Source organism: Artemia sp. Qi Xiang Cuo, chromosome 9, assembly GCF_049724085.1.
Source record: "Artemia sp. Qi Xiang Cuo chromosome 9, ASM4972408v1, whole genome shotgun sequence".
Lineage (NCBI taxonomy): Eukaryota > Metazoa > Arthropoda > Branchiopoda > Anostraca > Artemiidae > Artemia > Artemia sp. Qi Xiang Cuo.
Genome location: NC_142802.1, coordinates 39,765,651 through 39,785,880, shown reverse-complemented (window position 1 = coordinate 39,785,880; position 20,230 = coordinate 39,765,651). Strand labels below are relative to the sequence as shown.

The following is a 20,230-nucleotide window of genomic DNA, read 5'->3' as shown; positions in this document are numbered from 1 at the left end:
GACTGAAAAAATAGCTCCATATAAGGGTGTTTTGACCATTTCACTTGCTGACACAAAGGGATCACGAGTGTTTGGAATTGACCTTAATATGATTTTGTGTGCCAAAGCAATTTTGCATCTATCACAGAGTATGTATTTTAACCTTACAATTGGATAATTATAATAGATTTACTATGTGTTCTTCCCATACAAAACTTTCCTGTATTAAAGTCTTTGGGGCGGGGGCGGCGTAGTTGGCAGAAGGTAGAAAACTTTAGCGTAGACAGTAGGAGAGGGTGAGGTTGGAGACTCATCCAATACGGGACGGAACTTCACTTATCTCCTCCGTTCCCGATTTAGGAGATTAGACAGACTCATTGGGCTGTAGAATGTTGGACCGTTTGAGTTGTAGAAGACGTTAAAATATTCAAAAATACCTTGTATTTTAAGTTATTGCAGGATTGATTTCATAGATTGTGGAATGGTGAGTCCTCTAGCCCATGATTTTGGTGAGCCCCAATTCCTAATATGTAATTTTGATTCATTGTTCCGTGTTATGAGCATATGTTATTCTATATATGCTATTTTGAGGTATACCTTTATCGTATTGTGTTCATTTTTAAGGCTTGAGATAAAGACTGAAACCTTAGCGGAGACAGTGGTGGGAGAAAGTCTCCCCTCTCACATGCATAATTGAGCAGCCACAGAGAAAGTAAAACAAATGAAATTAATCTGTCTTTTGAAAATGTCTTTTTTCAAAAGACACGAACAAAATCGTCTAAAGGAACCTGAAGTGCTATCTCTGACATTTCCGTTGATTCTTTATTCCCGTTACTTTCAGATGTAAAATTTAGAATACTATCGAATGGGTTTAGTCGTCCCCTCCCTGAAGAATTCACATTTGGAAAACCCACCCCTGGGAAATTCCTCCCCCCTCAAAGAACCTTTTCTTTTCCTGCTGATAATTCCCCCGCGTTAAATTCCACCCAGCAGAAATTTCCCAGCCGTGGAATATGCTCCCCAAACATATTCCCCTCAGATAATTTCGGATATTCATAAAAATGGAAGCTGAAATTTCTACTCAACTTTTTAGGTCAGAAGCAATGCTATAGCGTGACCTAAGTAAAGAGCCATAAGGGTTGAATGGATTAATACTTATTTATTTTTCCAGGGGCACTTTATATGGAAAAGGTGGTCGCATAAACTTTGGAACGGGGTTTATTGAATTACAAATTAAAATTTATAGTGCCCTTACACCAGGGGCGGATCCAGGATTCTTTAGGAGGGGGGCGCAAAATAGGTTGATCGAATAAACTTGCGTTAGGAGCAAGTTTAATTAACGCAATCTTGCGTTAATTAAGTAAATTACATTACTTTAGACTACGTTAGGGGAAGGGGGGGGGGGGCGCCCCCCTCGCCGCTCCCCTAGATCCGCCACTGCCTTACACTCTCTGTTTCTTTCCTTGTTAGGGAGGAGAGCAGATGCCTAATAGGTGTGGGTTAATACCAAAACATTCTAACTCTCATTGGGCCTTCAGGTATAAAGAGAATTAGTTCAAAGGGAGGGGTGGGGAAAAAGGGCGTGAGGGGGGGGGGTATTTGCCCTTCGATCAATTTTGACTCGTAAAAGCTGGACTAGAACTTCCAATTTCCAATCAATTAATCCATCTCTGAAGTTTATATGAGAGTCTCTTCCTGCCCCCGTGTCCTGGGGGGTTTTTGCCCCGCCAAAGTTTCGTTAATTATACTACAAAATTTTGTGAACCAATAGTGTCATTGAGGCATTTGGGACGTGGAGGAGGGGGGGGGGCTAATGGTACTCAAATCTCTTTTGTCTCTTGAAAATTGAAAAATAAAGTTCAATTTCCGAACAAAATAGCCCTCTCTAAAGTTTATACGAGTATCCCTTCCGTAAAAAATAATATGAAGGATTCGAAGAATCCTTAAATTACAACCCTTGCCCTGAGGACTGTGGGGGAGTTGTCATCCTCAAAGACCTAATTTCCAGACCTTAAAACTACGTTTAATAAAATGGCTGTCTCAAAATTTTGATTGGATGTGTTTGGGGAAATGGTAGGCGTGAGAGGGGGTTAGTTGCCCTCAAATCCCTTTTGATTATTAAAAATGCCACTAGCCCTTTGAATTTCCAATCGACTGAGCCTTTTTTGAAGTTTCTATGACAACGCCTTCTATAAAAACCTCATATGCCCCCAGGGCATAACTTACAACCCTTGCCCTGAGGGTTGGGGGGATTGTCCCCCTCAAAAATATATTTTCTATCTGGAAATCAACTACGCTGAACAAAATGGCTATCTCAAAATTTAGATTGAATGTGTTTGGAGGAATCATGGGCGCAGGGGGGGGGGGGGGGGCTAGTTGCCCTCCAATCACTTTCGACTATTAAAAAGTGCACTAGCCCTTTAAATTTCCAATCGAATGAGCCTTTTTTGAAGTTTCTACGACAACGCCTTCTATAAAAACCTAACATGCCCCCAGGGCATAACTTAAAACCCTTGCCCTGAGGGTTGTGGGGGTTGTCCTCCTCAACAATATATTTTCTATCTGAAAATCAACTACGCTGCACAAAATAGCTATCTCAAAACTTTGATTGGATGTGTTTGGGGGAATGATGGACGTGGGGGGGGGGAGGGCTAGTTGCACTCCAATCACTTTCGAATATTAAAAAGGACACTAGCCCTTTAATGTCCAATCGAATGAGCCTGTTTTGAAGTTTCTACGAAAACGTCTTCTATAAAAATCTTATATGCCCCCAGGGCATAACTTAAAACCCTTGCCCTGAGGTTTCTGGGGGAGTGTCCTCCTCAAAAATATATTTTTTTATCTGGAAATTAAATACGCTCAACAAAATGGCTATTTCAAAATTCTGATTGGATGTGTTCGGGAGAATGATGGGCGTGGGAGGGGGGGGGGGGGCGAGTTGCCCTCCGATCATTTTCGACTATTAAAAAGGGCACTAGATTTCCAATCGAATGAGCCTCCTTTGAAGTTTCTACGACGACCCCTTCCATATGAAGTTCCTCTGAAAAAAAATAAATGATAATAATAAAACATTGGAGCCGTATGGCCTTTACTATAGGCAACGCTACAGCGTCGTCTCTGATACTGCCAAAAAAGACTCCATTTTGATGGCAATGAACCAGTCAAAAAAAAAAAAAAAAAAAAAAAAAAAAAAAAAAAAAAAAAAAACTTGATTGTTTGACTTGCGTATAGACAGTGTGCTGTGGCACATTTTTATATAAACCAAACCTTCTTCTTATATATACAAAATATATACAAAAAAAACGAGAAAACATCGCAAGAAAAGGATACAGGAAGGGAGGATGCATGAGCATAAGGCCTCTACGATTCCAGGAGGACCAAGATAGGCAAGGTTATAATATTTGAAAGACCAGGGACCCCCCCCCCCCACAAACACACAAAAAAAACAACAGATGTTCTCCCCTGGAGGAATGAATAAACAAAGGGTAGTAAATCTTGAAATATTCTCTTTCTGGAGTGAATGAAAGATAATAGCTTAAAGCCCTCCTTAAAAGATAAGGAGGGCTTAAAGCCCTCCTTAAAAAAGTAAAAAAACTTTTCATTTTTAAACTCAATAATACTACAAAACAGACTAAAGTGAAGCAGTTTAAAATAAACCCAACCCACTGACTCAACAATTAGCCTTATTTGAGTTCAGCAGAGCCATATGGACTGGTTCCTATTATTCTACCTCTACACTACCATGATCATCTCCCCTTAATAGAATAAACAGGTATATTCTAAGTAATTGCTGTAAAGTAAAAATTTCGTCTAAAAAATAACACAATCACTTACACCGAAGAAAAGAAGGGGTATCCCAAACAATTCCTTAAGTTTTGCTGATTGCATATAAAGCCAATTATCTTCCAGCATTAAAAGCCCAAATTCAAGGCTTTTCAAAAAAAAAAAAAAAAAAAAAAAAAAAAAAAAAAAAGACTGACAAAGCAACAAGCTATAAATTATGTACAATACTACATTTACTTAATAGGATATTTGCCATCGTGTGAGTGAAGCCAACATGGGTTTCCGTGAGTATGTCTGAGAGTGATTTGAGATCCATGAACTACTTCCAATGGTTGCCCTGACACAATTGAAGCTAGTCCTCCCTGAAATTCCAAAAATAGTCAGCTCGGGGAAAAGAAAAGAGAGTAATACACCAATGTATTAAGTCAAATTCCTTGCATGTAGTTCTGCTTGGTTTTCTTCATTTGTTTTGATATGATTGATGACAATCATTGAGCTTAGTAAACTAGAGACTAGTCAATTGCATTAGGGGAAACTAATAAACTAGCCTAATTCTGTGCATTTTGTTACTTATTCTTACAATAATAAACAATTATTATTCTTATTAAACATTTATTAAAAGTAAATGAATGGACATTTTGTTAAAGTAAACATTTATCAGCAACAGGGGGGCAAAGGATAATAGCTTGACTTAAAGATAATTTCAAGCAACAGCAACACTCTATTATGTTACGTATTTGGAACCTATACAGTGAAATAGGCTAAGAATAATTGTCTGGAAAATAATTGCATTGAATAGTTATAAAAAAAATACGAGCTTTAAAGGAAATTGGCACTGGAATTCGATGAAGGCAATTTTAAGCACCAAGCAAAAATACAAGTTAAATGAAAAAAATACTAAATACAAAGTAGGCTAATACTTGTCGTTTGATTCTAAATGCACAACATTTTAGGGGTCGTTGCCAGTTTAAATTTTGAAGCTACTCCCTAATAGCCCACTTCAAATAAGGATGGAGGGGTCACCTCCTACAGGTAATGCAATTAGCTTTCCCAAGCAGCTAATACACATTCTTCTTACAAAAAAATTCATCACATGCTGAGTATTTTTCCCTTTTTCTTTAGAAGAAAAATTTATAGCATCGTCAAGATATAAGTCGGCTAAATACTGTACAAGATCAGATAAGGAACTTTTTTGAATGCCTACAGGAGGGCTCAGCCCTGAGTCCCAGTGGCGTCAATGAATATCAGTGGTATTCACAGTTGCGTCAATTGAGAGAGGAGGGGGGGGGGGGCTGTGTCCTGTAAGGTTAAAAAATAATTCCTTGGGATATCTTCATTGAAGAATGCCTTTTTTAGTACTTTTATTTTAAAAAAGACAAATTTATCCCTCCTTAGGTATTAAAAAATTCATTTTGTCCCCTCTCCTTATATTTTCGTGAATTGATGCAACTGGATATTCATACATATTATATTATTGATCATGTTCAGAATCATAAGATACCAAAAGTTTTTTTCCTATTCTGCTCGTGGCAAAAAAACTGCCTCACTTGCTAATCTAATCACCAGTATCTCACGTCCGACATACATTTTTTGGTGCAAGACAGTTAAAGGGGTAGAAATGGCGAATGGTTGAAAAAATTTCTCTTTTTAGATATGTGTCCTTAGGGGGTGCAATATCGAGGTCATCTTTCTTTGTAAAGTCAACCAAATAATAAAAAAATCGACTTCATGGCACTGGGTTTGGAGCAGAATACACCCCACTGCAGATGCGAGTCTGAGTATTAATATGTAATTCCTACCATTTTGGTTCCAAACTACTCCTATAATTCACAGAGCGTATTATAATATGCAGAACTATCATGAATTTAACTCTAAACTCGCCATAGTTTCCTTAACAGCGACAGACTCAATTAGAGCGCCTCCAATCTTCCTGCACTAACATTACATCCAGTAAAATTACGAATTCATGATTACAAGCCACACCTCTCAGAGACAAACTTCTTGTTTAAAATATCGAACCCCACCAGCCCAAGAATTTCCTATTTGGATCTTGTTTTCTCTTCTTTCTTTGAAGTCTTAAGACTAATTACTATAGGCCATAATAATTTGCCTCATTTTATCAAACAGTTCGTGTTTACAAACTGTTAAAAATTAATCTCTAATCTCCCTTCATTCCCGAAAATATTTTCGGACTAAGTCTCTTACATGGGTACTGAAGGGTAATGTCCCCCTTTTATTGCAGTTCTGTGTGATACAAGATTACATTCTTATACTGAACAGCACAAATAGTAGAGGTGGGGAAGAGGACATTATGAGCACCAACAGGAAATTTCCCAGGAGGTGGAGGGGGCGACTACTAGCGGTAATTTTGTTTAAATTCAAATGAAAATATTTCTCTCGTTCCCAATTATATACATTATATAATTGTTAATCAAACAATTATATTGTTTGATGTCTTCTTGTTAGCCATAGGCATTGATTTGCTAATATCCATGGGAGACACTCCTATAAAAAAAAATATTGTATGAAGAACTCACCTTGTAGGCCATAGAAATGATGATCCTATAATTCATTTTTGATATTTCAGACCCTCTCTCTACAAACAAATATTTGGAGGGGTACACTTCTAGAGATGATTGTCATTTCCCGAAGGATTGTTACACAAATATCAAACTTGAATGTAAAAAAGAGGGTTTTAGGAGGGAGAGGTAGCCTCTTTCAAATTCAAGAGTCTTTGATCAAACGGTTCGTAAGAAAAAACTGTAATTTAAGAACAACTACTATCAACAGAAGCCGAAACTCTAAAGTTTTGATTAAGATAAGAGCAGCAATAAAATCTATTATTTATGCTGATTCTAGATATGCAGGATATAACTATTGTTTAGTTACTCATCAAAAGCGGCTCATTTCTTTTCTTTTCTCAACTCATTTTCTAGCAAGAAATTACAGCAATCGCATACGTCGTAATTGATTCCAAACAGGGCGGAGAGCTTGTCAACATTCTAAAAACAGGGAAATTATAAGGTTAAATAAGAAATTAAGCAGGAAATAAAAGAAGGTAATAATCGAAGAACCACACCCCCTCCCCACCCCTTATGCACGTACTTGCTTGAGACTAAACTATCTTTAACAATCAAGAAAATGTAATCTCTTTCTACTGTAACACACCATACAACAAAAACTGCACACAATCAATAATGAAAACATGCAAATAAAGAACAAAAGTGCAAGGAAATAGGCAAAAAAGAGAAGAGAGGTCTAAAAGAGACTAAAGGATAATGAGGAGCGCTTACTTCTAAACTGGCTTGAAATGCACTAGACATAGCAGAGTCATGCGGTCCGGCATTAGTCAAAATGCCTAAATGAACATAGAAAACTCCCAAATAAATAAAAGACGGAATCAGAGAAAAAGCAAGTCCACGTGTAATCATGTGCTTCCATAACAAATAACGAGGAATGTCTTTTCGGGCAAGAACTCGAACCCAAAATTCGTGACCGACCAAAGCAGCGCCAAGTGCAAGTGAATAGAATCCAACGTACTTCACACTACAAAAACAAAATAAGCAGCTAAACATAAACACAAAAAGCAGACTAAAGTTATATAAAAAGTATATAGGTCTTATTAGGACGCAGTTATGCAGAATGTACCCAACCCACACAACGAATAACCCATTGAGTGCATCAATTCTTGGTATAACGCTTAATTAAGCTCAATTTCAGCGTAATCAGCTGAGCTAAGAGCAGCCTGCGGCAATTTTAGCCAAAATTAATACGAATTTTTACACCAAATGTACACCGAAAAATATTTTGATACATGATGTACATAAACAGCGTCTCCTGGTGTTTCTGAATATTTATAACGATGTCAATGAAACATAGCCTACGTTATAAAACTGGACATGGTTGAGGAGCCTAAAATTTCAAGTTCCTACGTGAAAAAAAGAAGAAATTTTGCATTTTTTCCGAGAAGGATGAGTGCGCATGGATGCGGACTCACACCCAAAGAACTACTAGTCGTGGTATGTCGGGAGGGGGATAATTCGAAGAGAAAATATAAGTTCTATTGCCCTTTTTCTAAGTTCAAACGCCGATTTCAACGATTCTGTCCCACTAAACAAATTCTGAGACGACTAATTACACAGCCTTCTGTTTCAGAGGCCTTACTATCACACGGTGGCCCTTTTGTTTCTATACATTATAAAACCAGTACAATTATAGAGCTTGTGACACATTTATCATAGCACGCATATGCAGAATTACTAAAAGTTTCACTGCTTTGCATAATTAGAAGCCAACTATTGTTGGAAGGGTAGAGAGATCAGTAGATCTTTTTGTGGGAGGTGAAGGCACCTGAAGCTTCAAAGTGCCCTTTTCAGCCTAATGCATGCACGCTTTCCCAGGAGGTTTTTCAGGTCAATATGAATCGAGGCTTTACCCCTTAAAATTGATTCGTTTGAAAGAACATATTTAACCTCAGCGTGCAATATGGATGTTGAGAGGTTAAAACCTCACCCCTTATTGCAAAATATTTAAAGTAAAATATCACATTCATATGCTCACCAATACAACGGGTGGAAGACATCCCCTATGAGTAGTATTTGTCTGATGACCCCCCCCCCCAGTTCTTTGGAAAATATGAACGTCATAACCTGGAAAATCGTTTTTGATATTCCCTCCCCCTTCCCTTAAAAAATAACAAAAAGTACCAAACCCTTTTTAGGGTGATTTTCATTGTCAAGCATTGTTATACAAAAGTTAAACTTTAGCGTAAAGAGTATGGGTTAAGGGAACGGCAGCCTAACTCATAAACCCTGAATGATAAAAAAAACGGAGAAAAATTAATTTATATATTAAACTTAAGTGATGTCAAAACTTAAAAAGATCATAGGTTTTCTACCCTATTAATTATATAGATCGAAAGACATGAGTGTAAAAAGAAAATGTTTAATGATATTCAACATTACACTGTATTTTTAACAGGTAGACTTTTTACAGTTGAAATGTTTCTGTTCAAGAAGATTATACCGGACTAGGCCTAGGAAACCACAATTGAGTGTGACAACACCGGCTTCTTTCGGCACAGAAAAAAAAAAAGTAAAGTAAAACATAAAAGTATACCTTAAGTAATTAAAGTCCCTATTTCAACAAACTTATATTTGAAACGAATTTCTCAAAAGTTTTGCCTACTTTAGAATACAATGATTCTACACCCCCGTATTAGACTTTCATTCTGCTAGAAGTTACAGATTAGATACCAAAATAAACCTTTCAAAGGCCTACAAAATGTTTTAACTACTTCAAGCCTGTTCCCTACCTCTAGAGGTTTTTGTGATTCTGCCAGATGTTCCTTACGTTTTCAATAACATTTACCAATTTCCGGCTATTACAATAAATCATTCAAAATTCTACAAGAGGGAGTTTAATCCCTAAAAGAAGAACGGTTTAAGAAAGTGCATGAAAGACAATACGCAACAACAAAGACAAAGACAACACAAATATAAATATTGAAAAGGATAAGAAAACAAGCCAAAAACTGAAACTCAAAAACTAAAAAGTAATAAAAACAGGAGGCTAAATAAGTAAGAATACTAACCAATTAGCACAAGTAAGAAGTGCAACGCCAGACGATAGCCAAAACCACCATCCAAAAGAAAATTCCTTTGTATTATTTTGTCGGAACCTCAAAATGCACATAATTCCAGACAGAGAAAAAAACATCAAAATTGACTCCATCAACATAAAATGGGACTGAGTTACAAGGGAGTTGTCTAAATAAAGAAAAATAAAATAATGAGAAAAGCACTTGTTCCAACGAAAAATAGTAGAAACAACAACAATAATAACAAACATAAAAACAATAACAGTTACAACAAACAATAATAACACTAATAATAATAATATACTATTATAAACAATGTCGACAATAATACTAACACTACTACTAACAACTCCCTGCAGCACCAAGCCACATGAGGCCAACAAAGCTACGCACGCACCTCCTCCATCCTAATCAATTCAAAGCCTCCTCCTTTACACCCTCCCAAGAAATTCTCATTTCTCTTAAATCTTTCCTTAAGACATCCTCCCACCCCATTCAGAGGCGACCTGCTTTTCGTTTGGCCCTAGATAGTTGCTCAACAAGGACGATCTTGGGCAATTTATCATCCTGCACCCGCAGAACGTATCCTAGTCATCTTAACCTTTCCCCTTGAAAGTGCGATTGACCCACATTTCTCGCACAGCTTGCTGATTGAGATACCGTCAGTCGGTCGTTTACCCGAAACAACCCGCAGGCAATTTCGCTGGAAAACATCTAGCAATTCCTCATTGGTTTTTCGGAGCGCCAATGCTTCAGAACCATACCTGATCACTATAGCTTCTAATATTCTGATCTTGGTTTGCAGACAAAGAAAAATAACAAATAATAATAACAATAAGCCATATCCATATACAGGGCAATTTTCTAGTCATGCAGTTAAACCACGGGAATAACGAAGTCAAAGTATAGATGACCCTGAAAATTGAAGTCTACGTGAAAGTCTCCATTCTTATAAACAGTAAAATCAAGTATTATAGCTCAGGTGTAGCTTATTATTCAACGTATGGTGTCAACTTGTTATGTTTTTTCTAATGTTTATTCCTCATTGAAGATTCTTAAACGGTCGTATTTCACAATTATATTTGCACATGAATATAAACTCGTGTTTCTTCATCCCTATCTCTCACTCTTTGAAATTTTGCTAACGTTAACCTGTTACTCATAGCTTAAGATCATTAACAGGTTATAAAAGTTGCCTTATCCATCATAATACCTAAACCCTGTCAACACAAACCCTCTTGTTCCCCTTTTTAAGCCTATTTGTCAGCGCCGTACCCAGGGGGGGTGGGGGGTTTTGTACCCCCCCCCTCCGAAATGTTTGGCTGGCTCGTAAAAACGTAACAAAATGAACATAAACAAATTTTGTATGCGTTTTTTGAGTTTTTTTTTGTAAAACCTTCCCCAGAAATTTGTTTTTGAGTAAAACCACCTCGAAAAAAAAATCCTGGGCACGGCCTTGCTATTTGTTCTTCGTCCTAGTCGCAAAAGCCATAATGCCACGCAGTGGCACATTCGTCCTTATACATATATGCCATCCATAAACATAAACAGCTATTGTAGAAATTATTTTGAAGGTGTCTTCAAATTAGCTGATTCATTTGAGGTTTTCTCGATTCTACCCATGAGTCTACAGCTGCTAACCAAGTATTAGGAGAGGGGGAGGGGATCTCAAAAGGGTATTTTAGGCCCATTTACAACTTTTCAATGCGACGTTTTTGAGAGAGTATGGAGAGGTGAGGAAAATCATCCCCCCAGCCTTCTTCATTAAGAGGAATACAATTGGACAATACATCACTCCTTCGTTACTGTAACCTAAGCTCGATCTCAATCCATTTTCTTGGAATCCAAGAGTCAGAGCCCAAGGAATACAGCAGCTGCAATAGAGCTCTTCTTTTATTAAAAGAATGTTGTGAATGTAGCATAAAAAATTTGTGCGAAAAAATGCCCTTAAAAAGTAAAAATAAGGGGAGAGTCCTCTCCACATCTAAGAAAGTAACAAGCAACATTCAAGTTTAAACAAAAAGAAATGTCTATTTGAGATGGGCTCTTGTGATCCTCACCTCCTTGTTTTTACGATAAAGTCCAATTGGTAGACTTTAAACTACAAACAATATAGCCAGTTGATAATTGCAAGCGCTTATATACCAATTGCCTTTCAAAATGTTGGAACTGTGAATTTGAAGCAATTGTAAGTACTTCCTGGTGCAATGTGATAAAAAAAGAAAATTTCTCACTGCTCACTGCTCATTGAGCGTTCGTCATTAGAGCGTAGAAAAAAGAAGTCAGCCTTGAGTTTTAAGAGCCAGTGGTTGAGAAGGGAGATAGTGAGGGGGGAAGGGGTACAATCTCCCTCATATAGAGGATAATTTATGTTCGTATTACTAAAAATTTTGAATTGAATCTTCTTTCCTAATTTCTATTTAAGTTTTAATGTTGCTCTTATTGCAACTTGCTTATTTATTCAATCAACAGCGAAATCTGTGAAAGCAATATCAATATCAGAATAGACATTTCATTTTGATGCTTTTTATTAACATCTACCCAGATATTTAGATATCAAACATTACGCACTACTGACATTTATTTTTTTATTATGATACATATAAAATCAAGTAAGAAGAAGAAAGTTAACATACCGAATGTAAACAGGAATGCAGTTAAAGCTGCCGTCCAATGATGAAACCCAAGAAGCAACATGATCTGGTAAGCTAACGGAACAACCAATGAGCCACAGAGGGCTGGGACCATCCTCATCGCAAATACTGGAACTGACTCATTATAGGCGTTGCCAATTTTTTCAAATTTATACTCCGTAGCTAAAAAAAAAAAAAAAAAAAGAATTGAGTGGGTATTGATGAATTAAAAGAGTCACTTACACTTTTCTTTCAGACCAACCTGAATATTTGCTATAATTGAGAAAAAAAAATGTGTTGCAGATTTTGTGAATAAGCTAGCGGAATACCACTAATCTAATCATCTAAAAGTAGTAATGACAAAAAGAAAAATCATACTGCATAAGATGGCACCTCGAAAAAGTAGCAAGATTATCTCAACGTTATTAATTTTTTAAGTATAGCTCTAATAAGTAGTCCCTATCTTCACACAGGGGCTACGAAGAGGAGAAGAGAATTTACAAGAAGAATTATGAGACATAGACACTGACTTATTTAATTCGGATGTTAGTCTCCAAAAGAACTTTATGGGGAGTGTCAGACTTATCCAGATATATTTTCTGACACCCCCCGTCCCCACTCAGAAAAAAAAACAACTAAAGACCATATACACCATTTGTGAGAGACCTTTAAATCTCAGATTTCTATTTGAATCAACAAACTTTTTATGACCTAATTATTGGTGTTTAATGTCTAGGTTAAACATAAATGATGACACAAAATATAAAGGATATCTTAATCAAAGATACAACTTTAAGCCCACACTTGATATTTTTCATGTATCTTACCATTGAAGCCAGCTAGATAGCCAGCAAGAGCCAACATCTGCTTCCCAAGGGGTGGATGAGAATCGAAGAAAAATGTTTTTTTCAAATATAAACCAGCATAACGACCATAATGCAGCTCATCAAACCTAAAAACAAAAAAAAAGTTACAAGAATGCATGAATCAGCACGTAAGCTCTCAGGACTCCAGGGGTAAAATATCAGCCGCTTCATTACCAGCGACTTTTAAAGGACGACCTCCAAAGTTCCGAGGGTATGGTACTTGATCCCTGAAACGAGTAACTCCTCACTAATGTCTAGCAACCCAAAAAAGTGGAGGTTGCCCTTTCAGGGAATGTAGTCAAGCATGGTAGGCTACTGACTAACAAAAATAATTCTGAATTTTGAATTTCTAGATGCTAGAAAACAAAAACTGGGGCACTAATTTCTAAACGAAAGAAATCACTCCATCCAGAAGATCGATATCTGTCAAATAAAAAACAAATAACTACCTACGACCGTTACAAAAACAAAACAATTTCATTATTGTAATTCAATAGAAAATACCTTCAAACTCATGCTGAGAAATGTACAAACAAAATTGTACAAAGGAATGATCAAGAAATTTCACACTCTACATTTCAAAAGGCACAAGAGAGGCTTCTGAAATAACATCATACCTCATTATCCTGACTAGACTAAAATTAAAATAAAGGTGAAGGCAGAAACGACAATGAGACAAACTTAATTATTAAGATTTAGGTCTTCCCAAGTCTTGATGCAAATAAGGCAGCAACGGTTGTCCACAAGTTGCAAGATCCTGGGTTAGATAACACAGCTCTCCAAGTGCTTTATTTGCAGTACCAGCCTCCTTTCCAGGGAGGTACCTGATGTGGTCCACTGCCTACCACCTCTTGGCCGGCTAGGCGGTTTCCAGTTACACAGATGAAAAGGTGGAATTTCTTCCATCATTTAAGTCATACAGCCGAATACTTCCAACGTCTTTTGTGAATCTCCTCGGTTATCAACGGCTCTTTTTCCCTTACTTTAAATCTCTGAATCCCCTCCTCTTTCAGATCAATGAGCTGTGATTATTCTTCTTAGCAGTTATTTTTCCATGCATGAAGCATTTTATGAAGTATTTTATGAATGTAAGAAGTATCCCTGGAGTAAAATTTCAATAAAACTTCACTTATACTCAACAGCTTAATAAAAGAATTTATAATTGTAAACAGTTTCTTATAAGTGGTTAAAAATAAACAAACAAAACAAGCAACCATAGAAATTACAGTGAAAGCTTTTTAGGAGACAAAGTAGCAGAGAAACACCAAGCACCATTTAAACTACTTCTGGAAGAACTCCAAAGAGGAGGGGCTGTATAATTTGTTTCGGGGGGCAGAGCTTTAAAAAAAAGGCTTCCTTGAAATAAAACTTCTATATTTCTATTTTTGGTCTTCCAATGGAGGCTCAAGTCACTCCAGGGCACTCAATTTTACTTCTTTTAGTTCATCCTTATATCATGGTATCCACATTTATTAAAGAAATACCTCTCTAATTCATAAAGAAATATGATCAGTCTATTATTTGACACCTAATATTGAATCAAAAAGCAAATTTGTCTTATTATTTGGTCACCAGAAAACTAATGATCTTTTTTGTGTACCTGACAAGTCAAGAGCTGGTGAACATTTCAAAGTTCTTACTCTGAGAACAATAGAATAGTCCCAAGACCCCAAAACTGAGACAAATATCTGACAAGGTCAATCCTCCAATATAAACAGCATAAAGGAAGTTGTCATAGTATTATGATTCCCATGTCCAGTTTGTTATTTAAGAAGAAAGAAGGGGCGTTTCAAAGAAAAAAGTGGTGAATCATTTAAAAAATTTAAAATATTACAAGTAAAATAGAAATCACAAGAATCTGGGGGGGGGGGGGGGCTTTATAGGTGCCTGACACTTATATTCAAATTTCTAACGATAGTGACACTTAAAAGTTTTCATGGTGTTAATTCAGTTACTAGTTGTTAAATATAACCACCCTCCTTTCCTGTTACCTTACTCTTTTTATCTAAAGGCATTTAAATTTGAACCCCTGAATATCTGTTGTGATAGGAAAACCCTATCGTCTCCTTTTCTCCCTATTAGATCCTGACTCCCCAGAAAAGGGGCTGCGAAAGTTTCGAAATTGACACAGGTTTACTCCAGATCCCAGCGCTATTCACGCAGCTTTCTGCCGAGTATTGTTCATATTTTTAATAATTAGTTACTTTGGGTAATTTTTTATGTTTTGACCAATTCTAATTATTATAGTATCTTTTATAGTTTTGGCTAAAACTTAAAATTTTTGGATTTTTTTTCTTAAAGATACCATGTTTGGGCCATGCCTATGAAAGTACATCTTGTTTTCAATAGTGATTTAATTGTTAAGTAAAATAATTTCCACGGCGCCCCGTGTTTTTATTATATCAAAACTTCGTAGCTAGCCAAGCATGTTATGTTACTTATTGAATCATGGATGCAAACATTGGCACAAGGAGGGGCTAAAAACACCGCCAAATCCCAAAATCTAAACTCCTGACGAGGAGCCCCCCACAAAAAAGGCTTGATTTATTCCATAGAAAGCACAAATATTCATTTTTAACATAAATTTATGTTATTTTTAACATAATCAGTGATACCAGGTCTCGAGCCTTGTCCTCAGGAACAAAGGAAATCAATTCTAGCATCTAACCACTTGGCTAGGACAACACTTAAAATTAGAGCCTTATTAGTTAACATCTTAGAAGTAGAGCATTATTAGTATAGGATGAGCATGTCCCAATCATTACAAAAATAAAGGATATTCAACCAAGTCTATGTGATAGGTTTTGCTCCTCAGCATCCAAACTATTCCTTTATTTCTGTCCAAACGTTGCATATAAGTAAACTCTTTTCATTGTAGATACAAACTTTGTCATAAAAAAGCCACAAATAGAAATGCAGAACACTATGTCAGTACAGAACTCAGCAATGTCTTACATCAAAATTCATAAAAAGAAATTCAAAGAAAACCAGTAGAACTTCCAACTCAAAGGAGAAAATTGGATGCCGCCCAGTTACAACATTTGATTTGGAATAATAAGAATAAAAAGCTCAAGAAAAAATAAAACTTACACAATGCTGTTTGGCTCAGATAGTCGATAAAAACGTAGCCCTGCTGCAATGGCAAATAATAGAACCATCATGACGCCTGGCCGCCATATTGTTGAGAGTGGCAATTCTTTTGAGTTTCTCCTTTTCAATTTTTCTTTTTCATGCTCCTGAAGAAATACAAAAGGGAAGAATAAGCAACTCATCCATTGAACAACATGAAGTATTTCAAAGTAAAATAACAATACCTTCAAGCATACCTCCATAGAAGAACCCGCAAAACAGAGAATCTATGCTATTCGGAAAACCGAACTAAGAAATTCAGGAACGTGCAAAACCGCATTACTCAGGAAACCATGCTAAGAAACATGAAAATCAGCATATTTTGGATATAAATCTACTCCCTAAATCATTAGGCCTATATTCCCCTTCCCACAAAATCGAATATATTACAACATTTGTGACATGATAAAGGATGAAGCTTAAAAATAATAGAGCATATGCAGTTAAAAAGGACTAAAATAATTAACAATAGAGTTAAATATGACCATTCAAAACAAAAGTTAACATAAAACTTGTCTTGTACCTTTCTAATTATTGGGTCTTTGGACATTTCTTCCTTGGAAAACAACTTTGGTTTAAGTTGTGGGAGGGGAGGAAATAGTTCCTGGGTCAACAAGATAATTAAAGCCTTTTGGCCAAAGCTGACATAACGGGTATCATGTCTATCATGTAGGGTGATTAAATCCACCCTCTTTAAACAATAAGCATACCGTACGTCGTTTGTGCTTGTAAACAATCTCTAGAGCTCTCTTTTGAACTACTTGAATTATATTCACATTCCAATAAAAGGGAAGCAAAATATATTTGAATACAAACAACATAATTTAGCAGGCATCGAAACTTAAAAAAAAAGACTTGAATAGAATAAGGAATAGGTTAGCCTACTAATACTAAGAACTCTAATTTGAAAAGTAGTCAATCTGGGTGGTATACGGTTAAAAAAAATGGGGGTTCAGGAAATTAAATGTGAGAATTAAGGACTTATTTGCATTAAGTTTCATCTTGCGAGATAAAGCTTTATTGGGAATGTCACCCAGAATATTAAATGCGAGCTTTTTATAGATTTCTTGCTAACTTCTCCAACAGATATATATCAACGTATTTCCATTTACAGAGTGGATTTTCACCAATGCTATGAATCACAGTAATGATTAACACGAAATTAATGTAAAGTTTACCAATAAGCACTTTAGGATCAAAAGCCAATTTGAATTTGAAAATGTAATAGTCTACTATTCTCATAATCAAGAAAGACAGTGATAGTGTTTTGGTGGAATTAGTTTTGTCACCCAAATGACAGTAAACAAAGGAGTATTTACATTACTCTAATCAATCATACCCTTCAAAAGACAAACAAAAAACACCTTCAAATAGATTAAGCACAATAACCAGAAGACATGTATATTTTAACTCATCTCTCAATGTGTGTTGAATCTACTTCATAAAAGGATTACAATGGAGATTGAAATACAATAAAAAAGCGAAAAAGATTTTTTCTTTGCTCAATAAAGACAATTAAGACAACAATTAAAAATATTAAATATAATTTAACAGTAATAAATCTTATTAGAATTGAAAAATGTTTTCAATTCCAAAATCAATTTCAAAATTGAAATTGATTGCATACAGAAGTTTCTTTCACCTCCTTGTTATAATATATCAACCAGCATGTGACAGTAATAAAAAAAAGCTAAAATGAAGCTTCATTTTAAATGGTAATAAACTCACTATCAGCTGCTACAGAGTAGCAAAGTCATTTATTTTTTAAAAACCAGCTCTCTGGGCTTTTTGTGCATTCTTGATGCTCTGCAGTTTAGCCTACTTTGTGGGCAAGTCATGCTGCAAAGTAGCAGAAAACGACAGTGCATTAAAAACGGACATATATTTACTCTTACAAATCAAAGTATGTTTTTTTTTTCTTTTTTACTTTTTATAGCATCCTTCTTCTTCTTTTTAACAGCAGGCGGGCTTTTCAGTAACACTATTTAGCCCTTTTCCTTTTGCTTCACTCTGTGGGCTACAGAGCTACTGGCTTGATTGCCTCATATTTATTAGATATATTCAGATATCTTTCAGCAGATCTTTCGACTCTAGGAGTTCAAATATAAGATGATAGATGTCGATTTCTCTGCTCTGTGTGCAGGTATAGTTGGCTAAGCTCTTGACTGATAGTGGGATTTTGTGGTGTTTGAAGTATTTTAACAGTTTAGAAAGCAAGGTATGTTGTGCAGACGTCAGCATATTACATTCAAATAGGCAATGGTCAATTGTTTCATTATTCATATTACAATGCCTGCAAAGAGGGGACAGGGGAATTGAACCACTTGAATTAGAAATCTTATATGAGAATGCAAGGAAATTTAGTCCATTTGTTCCAGAACGAATTCTATGATAAATTTTAGAAAGATACCTATTGGGAAAGGGGGAAAGGCTAGGATTGTTCTTATTAAAATTAGTATCTGATAGTCTCCATCGGTAAATATCTCTAATTGAGATTGGTCTCCCACTTGGCTGGTCAATATTTATAGCATTTTTTGCTATCTCATCAGCTTGATGATTACCACTTATGCCAGAGTGGCTAGGAATGTACTGGAAGTAAGTTTTTATGCCACTTGAAGCAAGATTATCAATAATACTGAGACAATGATAAGTGTCAATGTCCAACTTATATTGAGGAGCTGAGGCCAGCAACTCAAGGCTTGGTAAAGAGTCGGAATAGATGATAATATTATTCAATTTTTCAATCAAAGATTGGTTTTGCTTAAGGTGTTCTAATGCCATGATTATGGCATTTAACTCAGCAGACATTATAGATAAATTATTAAATAATCTCTCGCCCATTGCAATTTTCAGGTGAGGAAGGAAAACACCACTTGCAACCTTCTCATTCATTTTTGACCCATCAACAAACATTTGGAAGTGATTTTTATAGGTAATTGTATTAAGTTCTGCAAATTTTTTCTGAACAAAAGCAATGGGGGTTAAATCTTTATTCCATTTTGAAAATTCAGTATTTATTATGGGAGATGACCAAGTCCATGGAGGGGATTGGGGGAAAGTAGGTGCAATAGACTTTGCTGGTACAGGGAACTTCTTTTGAATATTGGCATACTCATCTGCAATACCTCTATACATGGCTGGATTTCTTAACCAATTATGTAATGTGTGTGAGCTATTTGATTCAATTTTTGTAAGATGTTTTATCAAGAGAAAGCTACGTCTCTCCCTTATTGTTGTTAATCCACTCTCCATAAGCAGAAACTTGGTGCTTGTGGGTTTCCTAAGACCAAATATGAGACGTATTATATCATTTTGTGTTGTTTCAATTTTTTGCATCAGGGTCTTTGCCCATGCACCATATACAATGAGCCCATAGTCAATATGGGGTCTTATATGTGATTTATAAAACTGGAGTTAGGTTTTCTCCTTACAACCCCAGGGTGTGGAAAGAAGTCTTTTTAGTATATTTGCTTTTCTATAACATTTTTTTATTGTGTTTGAAATGTGGAGGTGGAAATTAAGTTTTTGGTCAAGCATGAGACCTAGGTAATTAATATTATTATCTTCTGGAATAGTGGTTTTATTTAGAGTTAGTTTTGCATTAACATGGTTTCGCTTCCTGTGAAATTGGATTATTTTTGACTTGGTGGGTGCAATGGGTAAATCTGAATGTTGAGAGAATTTTTCAAACTGGAAAAGTGACTTTTGCAGATTTGACTGTGCTATCTGAAAGGTGTTGCCAGATGACCATAGCACCAGATCATCAGCATATTGTAGATTCGTGTGGGGTAGGTTCATGTCCCAAAGATATAGGGCAAATAGGAGGCAACTGAGGACTGCTCCCTGAGGTAGGCCTTTGGATATTGTCTTTTGGGGTGAAGAGGCTGAACCAACACAAACAATGAAACTTCGCACTTCTATGAAGGATTTAATAAAGGATACTAGCTTGGGAGGTACTCCAAGGTTTGCAAGTTTATTTAAAAGGATTTGGTGGTTCACATTGTCATATGCTCCTTCAAAATCAAGGAAAGCTGCCACTAGGATATTATTTTTTGAGAAAGATTCATTTATTGCATTTGTTAGCAAAATGAAAGCATCTGTTGAGGAGTGGTATTTCCTGAATCCAGTTTGAGTGTGTGGGATCATGTTATTTTTCTCAACAAACCAGAGGAGTCTGTGATAAATCATTTTCTCCATTATTTTCCCCATCACAGGTGTAATCATTATGGGCCTATAAGACT

General features: G+C 36.1%; 1 protein-coding gene across 1 annotated transcript in view; it reads right to left on the bottom strand.

Moving 5' to 3' along the window:
* The window catches only part of rt (Protein O-mannosyltransferase rt), a 66,171-nt gene that overhangs the window by 31,797 nt on the left and 14,144 nt on the right, over nucleotides 1-20,230 (bottom strand). The window contains exons 3-8 of the mRNA XM_089094548.1: nucleotides 15,951-16,096; nucleotides 12,822-12,946; nucleotides 11,998-12,177; nucleotides 9,356-9,530; nucleotides 7,056-7,308; nucleotides 4,000-4,124 (exon numbers count right to left, since the gene is read on the bottom strand). Coding sequence (XP_088950674.1) covers nucleotides 4,000-4,124; nucleotides 7,056-7,308; nucleotides 9,356-9,530; nucleotides 11,998-12,177; nucleotides 12,822-12,946; nucleotides 15,951-16,096 — 1,004 coding nt within the window. The remainder of the gene's footprint in view (nucleotides 1-3,999; nucleotides 4,125-7,055; nucleotides 7,309-9,355; nucleotides 9,531-11,997; nucleotides 12,178-12,821; nucleotides 12,947-15,950; nucleotides 16,097-20,230) is intronic.